At 45.5% G+C, this 7,716-nt stretch overlaps 1 protein-coding gene across 1 annotated transcript; it reads right to left on the bottom strand.

Annotated features, from left to right (window-relative positions):
- Positions 1-829: 829 nt before the first annotated feature.
- On the bottom strand, positions 830-3,240 carry LOC133906352 (patatin-like protein 1). Its single transcript, XM_062348224.1, has 3 exons — positions 2,531-3,240; positions 1,678-1,839; positions 830-1,549 (listed from the first exon to the last, which is right to left on the bottom strand). The coding sequence occupies exons 1-3, from the start codon at positions 3,191-3,193 to the stop codon at positions 965-967; spliced, it is 1,410 nt and encodes a 469-aa protein (XP_062204208.1). The 5' UTR covers positions 3,194-3,240; the 3' UTR covers positions 830-964.
- Between the last annotated feature and the right edge of the window lie 4,476 nt (positions 3,241-7,716).

Raw genomic sequence — 7,716 nt, 5'->3', positions numbered from 1 at the left:
TACTGTAATAGATAATCTAAGTACGTTCATTCCGGATGTAGAAAGCCTTGATGGGATAGGAATTTGTGCATCGATTGCTGCTGTTGTCTCGTTAAATTTGTCTCTTTCCATTCCCCATTGCCTTCATGAATTATATATATTGACCACATTTAGCGTGTTGATTGGAGAAGTGTGTCGCGGTTCGGTACAACAGTTTTGGAAGAAGATGCTTATATCACTAATAGCTAGTGGCGGGCCACCAAGTATTAAGCTTTCATTTTTTTTATTCTTCCTCTTTTTTTTTTAATACGGGGGCTCACACCTATCGGCAACAGAGGTGCTAAACCAGCATCTCCGGAACAGCCGCCAAGGATTGAACCCGAATTAACTACCTGAGGGCCAGCGCAAGGAACCAACTGGTTTATTGACCCCCTCTTTCATCTCCCTCTTCTATGTCTAAAAATAAAGAGAGGGCTTAGAGTCTTTCAAATACACCAAAGGAGTAAGAGGGCTTGAGCCTCCTCCGCTCCTATGATAGATCCGCCCCTGCTAGTAGCATGCTAAGGTGTAGGGTTATGCTAACGTGTAGGGTTTGCTGCGTTGTGCTTAGATCTCACTATTTCCGGAAAAACAAGAATGACCAGCCTGATGTTCATTGATGAAGGCTGGCCTGAAGAAGATTTCATGAACAACAAAATTTTGATGAAACTTCACTAAATTTCTATGTATTCTGGTAATTTTGTTCACGTATATAGGTTAAGAATTTGATCCAGTGTGTTTTTCCACTAGGCTAGTCATGGCATTTCCTACTAATGGCAATGGAAGATATTCTTATTATGTAAATCAAAATTTAAAATTATTAATGCGTTCAAACAATTACAAACGAAATTTCATCCGAAATTATGCCAGACTTGTTTCATTTCGGGAATTCTGGAATTTTTGGGCAAACCGAAATACAAAATCCTGCTCAAGAAGCAGATGCACTCTATGGACCACCCGCGCTCCTTACTGCGCCACCGGCTGGCACAGCCTCCCGCCGCTCGAGCCTTGCCGTCCTCTCCTCGGAGAGCTGCCTCGCCAGGCCAGCGAGGGCTTCGGCGTTGCTCCCCTCCCCGGGTACCTCCTCGTACCTCCCGGTCTCCACGTTGACCCTCGACACCCGCTGCGCCAGCATGCGCTCGCCGACCTGGACGAGGTTCCTCATGTTCTCCGGCGTGGCCGCGTCCACCGCTGCCGCCACGCCGTCGAGCGTGTTGTCCTGGATGCGGAGGTAGTTCCTCTCGCTGCGAAGCAACTGGAACTTGACGGCGACGTGGATGTCTACGAGGTCGGAGCTGGCGGCCATGAAGATGTCGATGATGGGCGCCATGCCCTTGTTGCGCAGCCAACCCATAACGCCCCACTTGGAGCACATCTCCGCAGTGTACTGTTCCTCGCCGGACGTCAAGCCGGTGCCGATAGACAGCACCAGGAACCGGCCGCAGTCTTTCTCCGGCGCCTTTAGCAGGTACTCCGCCTGCTTCTCCTTGGCCATGATCTCCTCTGTGATCATCGTCATGGCAACCATCGTCTGCAAGGTGCAAGCACGCACATCTGGATCCTGCATACATCTGGATGACTGGATCCTACATACGTTCCCGGCCATCGCCTGCTTCTGATGGCCGGGAACGCAATCATGACATTCGGTTGTGTACTTACAGGATTGTTGGCGGCGACACCGCCGTCGATGAGGTTGTACTCGCGCGCCGCCCCATCGGCGTCTTCGGTCCGGAAGCAGTGCGCCGGGAGGTAGGTCGGAGCCGCCGACGTGCCGATGCAAACGTCGGATAGCAGCGCGTTCTTCAGAGACGTGTTCTTGGCCTGCAGAAACATGCACACCAAGGCATGATCCGTATGAGTGACTCTGCACACATGACATGTTTTATAACATACTGGGTCAGTGGCGGAACCAAGGCCCGGCGAGCCTGGGCAGCTGCTCGGTCTCCGCTCCGACCCGCCCCAATATATGTATGTAGGTAATGAAGGAATTTACTATATGGGCCGGTTAAATTTTGGTAAAGCTCAGCTCGCACGACTGCACGAGCATCTCCCCAGCGAGCGAGTGCACGACCTACGCCTATCTCTCGCATGGCCCGCTCAGGCTCTCCTAAATCTCTGGAACCGCCACTATACTAAGTCGTGCTAAACTTCATACGCCTGAAAGTTGACATCTTTTCAGACGACAGACACACAGCCGTTCGATTCCAATCTAACGGTATCTAATCATCTTCTCCCTTCTTTGTTTCTCTCAACGCTTCTTCCTTCCTACGATGCCATAACACACTCCTCCGCCCTGCTTGCCTCCAGCCACCTCTACCGGCTCTTCCGTCGCCGGATCTACGCTCATCATTAGCCACTCCATTTTTCTCGCCCCCGCCGCCAATCCCTCCCACCACCTACTTGCCACCCACAGCTTCGGAGATGCCATCGTTGCCTCACCGCACCACCACACCGCCGGTCTGGAACCGCCTCCGCAAGCCTCCCTCTAACCGAGCACGTGGTAGATACGTACGTCGTACGTGGAGAAAATGATTGGCTGGAGTAGCCTGACGTCGAAGGTGGGGATGACGACGTTGGTGAGCGTGTCGCGCACCCTCGTGTCACCGAGCACTTCCCGGATCGTGCCGCGGAGGTAGTCGCCGTCGTACTTGGGGCCCCATGCCGCGGCTATCACAGCAGCGAGCTTGCTCCACTTTTGAGGGAAGATGCGCGGGCCGTGGTCGAGGTAGAAGGGGTTGATATCGCTGGCGGCGAAGAGCGGGCGACCGTCCTCTCCCGGCGCGGCCAGCATCGCCGTGATGAGCCCGCCGGTGCTCGTCCCGGCTATGTAGTCGAAGTAGTCTGCCAGCCTCGCGTCCGGCCCGTCCAGCCCCTGGAGCTGGGCCTCGAGGAAGGCGAGCACAGTGCCGGGGATGAGGCCTCGGATGCCGCCCCCGTCGATGGTCAGGACCGTCACCCTGTCACGCCGTGCCGGCTCACCCACGGTACTGCGCGCCGCCGCCGCTCCGCTACTACGGCATGGGTGGTAGAGACGACGCTGGGATGAGTAGCTCGCCTCCGATTCCTCCCGCTTGATCAGCTGCCACGACGAGCCAAGAAGCACCGATCGATGCTCTGTTTTCCGGAGCGCAGATGCGCGGCGCAGATGCTGATGACACTTGCGAAGGCAGAACATGGCAGGAGATCGATTGGAGAGAGCCGATGGCTACGAGGGGACAAATCTGGGTCTGCATGGGCTTTTGTTAGCCTCTTTCATGCCAGTCAATGGCTGAGTCAATGGCTGAAATTTTGTAATAATGAACGTTTTTACTCTAGGGAAAACTTTTTTGGCAAAAAAACATCGGTGTATCGCTTCTACCAGCGGACACCAGTAGTGAAAATGTATTGTGTTTACGGGTATTTTATTTAAAATTTGTTCAGTATATCTAATATTTTTAATAAATTATGTTTGTCGATGATTTTTGATAAATTTTATTTACCGTAATATAAACCTTGATTTACACATATTCCTGGATTGTTTTTTTTCCCAATGTCTAAAAAATATCTTGCTTCTCCTACCTAACAACGTAGGTAGAGCTGGACACCATACCAGTAGGACCTAACCAATGACCTATGGGTTCACATTGGATCATAAACAATACTAATACCAGCCTAATAGATTAACTCTAGCAGATTAGTGAAATTTAACTTGTTATATCTTTATTTAGCTATCACTTAAAAAAATTTCTCTCTATATTTTTTGCACTTCAACAAATTACTCAGATCTCACTCTCCATATCTTATATATTATATTTTTATTCGTAACGGTTGTATCTTGTAATGGTTTTATTCTAATTACTACTTTGTTCAACGGCTATATTTCAATGGTTATATCTCCGCTCTATATATAAGCAGTTACCACATAAGCATATATGTTGTAAGATCAGTTACCATATAAGCACATACGTTGTAAGGATTTGAAAGAGCAGTTACCACATAAGCACACGTGTTGTAAGAGCAGTTACCACATAAGCACATACATTGTAAGAATATTTACCACATAAGCACACATATTGTAAGAGTATTTACCACACAAGCATACACGTTATAAGAATATATAAGAGCAGTTATCACATAAGCACACGCATTATAAGAGCAGTTACCATATAAGTAAATTTTTGAAATTAAATTTATGCCTAAAAATTCAAGCGAAGTAAAAAATAGTCAAATTTGAAGAATTTTCATTTACAAATTTGTAAGAAATTTTTAGTAAGAACTAGCTAAAATCGGTGTGATTTATTCTGAGTATAAAAATCGGTGTGATTTCAGGAACTCTATAAAATTACTTTTTGAATTTATGAAAGATGAGAGAAAAAATTAAGCTTTGAAACAAAAACTAACCTGTTGGCTTCTCTCCCCTCTCTACAGGAGTCATTACAGAAATTTGACGAGTGCCGAGGTAAATGCCAAATTTGACCAATGAGCAGAGCCGAATGATGATGCTACAGGAATGGCTAGCCGTTTGGCTCTTATGTTGGAGCTGTGTTTTTCAGTCTTCTAGCTAATTTTAGTGATGGTGAGTTAGTTAGCTCTTCTGCTGAAGATGCTCTGGTGTTGATGGACATGATTTGCATGTTAACTACAAACAGACGCGTAGCTTACTTATTAATTTGTTGCACCGTTGTATAATCGGCTCTCTGTTTGACTTACTTTTCATATCACAATTTGTGCTTACAATACGCTCTGACAGAGCAGTATAAAACGGAGGTCCCAATAAATAAGAACAAGGGGAAATAGTGTATAGAAGTAAACTCTGTGTTGTTTATGCATAGCACGAGATCGGGGCCTTCGGTCACAAATAAAATAAATGATATTTTGAATTACGTGTAGTCGATCATTTTGAATTTTGGCTACATATTACTCTTTATGCATACAGATATATATTTGTCTTGAAAAATAATTTTATAAGAGTTTATTTTTACTATATTTTAGTAATATATTATAACAAAAAGTATTTTAATGACCATATCTATCTCTAAATGATAATTATTTTGACACAAGGGAGTATATGTTAGAGTGAATTGCAGTTAGCCACGTACAAGATTGTAAATTTTAGAGTGGATTGCAATTTTTTCCCAATGTCTAAAAAATACCTTTCTTCTCCTACCTAGCAAGGTCCATAGAGCTGAACACCGTACCAGTAGTACATAACCAATGACCTAGGGGTTCACATTGCGTCTTAAAAATAGTTAGTCAACATGGCCTCGTTAGGTTTTCAGTTCAAGCAGAAATGCTTCTAAGAAAAAAAACTCAAAAAGGATTTTTAAGATACAAATGATATCTAAACTAAGATTAGCTAATCAAAAACGCAAATACACTACACTATGTCCCACTTTTGGAGCACTTGATCTGTCGAGAAACACACTTATTTTTGTGGTAAACAGCCTGCTAGCAAAGAGTTTTACTGAAAGACATTTCAAAAAAGCATCTGTCGGTATGCTGGCAGACTTTTCTGGCCGATAGATACCTGCTTACGTTGTAATTTTTTTTTCTGGAATAAAGAATTATTGCGGGCAGATGAGATAATTTCCTTCAGACCACCAGACGATATAATTGCATGCAGACAAAGGTGGGCGCCCCTGCAGCTAAGACAATCTCCAACAGTTTTCGTTGAGTCTAGAATCCCTTCAGAAGAGATTATTTTTTTCTTTCAACGTTTTAATGGTTTCTCTTCACAATTCTCATTATAAAGTAATTCTCAATGTCATTCTCTTTAAGACGGGATTTTCTCATTTCGCTTCACGAATCCCTTCAAAGAGAAATTGTTGAAGATGAGAGAAAATAAAAGAAATAGAAACGGAGAAGAGAATCAGAAATAGAAGAAATGAAAGAAATATAGTTGGAGATGGTCTAACTGAAGCTGATCCATGGATCCACTCAACTTGAAGAGGACCCATTTTGCATTAACTGCCCGGCCCTAATACCCCACTTGATATCTGATATGGTTCTTTTGACGTAACTGTATGAGATGATATTATTACTAACACGTCAGCGGTGAAATCATATGTACAATTAGATATTACTATGTACAGTTACGTCAGAGAATTTCTCACCGTTGATATTATGGGTCGAATGATTGCGGGTTGCTTGCATAAACAAGAGCAACCTGATTGTTAGTTATTGCTGCTTGAAGGGTTGGAACAGGCCGGCCCATTTTATGCACGTACATGTACAGCAATATTTTTCGTCATGCATACTCAGTTTGTGTAAAAAGGCAGCACGCTTTTGTAAATGAAAGATGCAGCGGCAGGCCATAAGAAAACGCAGAAAATTTCCGTACAAATACAAACAAGAATTACTAGCTACTAGTATACTTGATGTCTCATAGTTCAGTAGTTCAACAATTGGCTGGAACTCTACAGCCATTCTTAATTTGGGCCAAAGCATTCAAGCAAATTATTATTAGACTAGCAAATGAATAAATCTTTGTTTTTCACCAGATTACATAATCCCCTCCCCTCACATTTGCAACTTGAAGATGGCAAAATCTAACACAAATAGCAGCTTTGCAACACTAACTCATGTCACTACTACAGAACTGGTCATAAGTGTCGCCTTGCTGGTTCAGTTAAAATCGATATTGATAGAGTATTATTTGTTGGTTGGTAGCAAAATCAAATATCCACCTGTTCATTCAAGCAAAAACCGGCACTAATAACTAGTATCAGTGCCGGTTCGTATTACGATCGGACTCGAATTTTGTATTCAATCAATTTTACTCTCGCCACCTCGCGTCCGCCAGCTCGAGTCTCTTGATCTTATCCACTCGTGCCTCCACAGTCTCCTCTCCCCTCTCTCTCGTCCGTCTCTCGGTCTCCTCTCTCTCGTCCGGTGTCTCTCCTCTCTCTCTCCATCTCTTGGTCTCCTGCCTCCACCCATCGCTCCGCCGGCTGGTTCGCGCGGCACAAGCGGCCGGGGGAGTGACGCCGACGCCGCACAGCGTGGAGGAGGCGGCCGGTGTGGAGGGCTCAAGCGCGGAGTGGTGGCGGCAGATCTGGGCTTGGTGGGGGCGACAGAGTCGACGCCGTGCAGTGTGGAGGAGGCGGCGGTGATGGCAGGGGAGCGACGGGTGGGGGGGGAGGAGTGAGCGGCGAGGGAGCGGTGACGACGGGGGCGACGGCGTGCAGCATGGAGGCGGCGGTGGGGGGGGGGGAGCGGTGGCGGCCATGGCGACAAGAGAGGTGGCGGCGGAGCGACGACGGGGGATGCTGCTCCCGCATCACCAATTTTCTCTTTTTTTATTCGTTGAAAATGGTCACTGTGACGGGTGGACAACCGGCACTGATACTAGTCGAGTATCAGTACCGAGTAAAAAGTGTCGGTTGAAAAATCGACACTCATGCTATTTTTCAACCGACACTATTATACCTTTTTGCAGTAGTGTGTTTTGCATTTTCATTTTTGCAGGACAGAGACAAGAAGCAGAAAATTGTCGGAGATAAGAAGCAGAAAATTGTCCAATATTTGCATTAATCATCTGCATATACATGGCAAAAAAATTAACATCCATGTTGTGCAAATTGGGGGGAAAACTAAGCCCTAGTCCAAACTTCATATGCCGCTGCTCATAGCATAGCCAACTAGTTTTTGATATATTTTTCTGCCACAAAAGAACCAAGTACAAATCGTCCCAACTAGTTTTTTTGCACAACCAAGAAA

Source organism: Phragmites australis, chromosome 23 (assembly GCF_958298935.1).
Source record: "Phragmites australis chromosome 23, lpPhrAust1.1, whole genome shotgun sequence".
NCBI classification, from domain to species: Eukaryota; Viridiplantae; Streptophyta; class Magnoliopsida; order Poales; family Poaceae; genus Phragmites; species Phragmites australis.
Note: the sequence above shows the minus strand (reverse complement) of the source record. Positions and strands in the feature narration are given on the sequence as shown.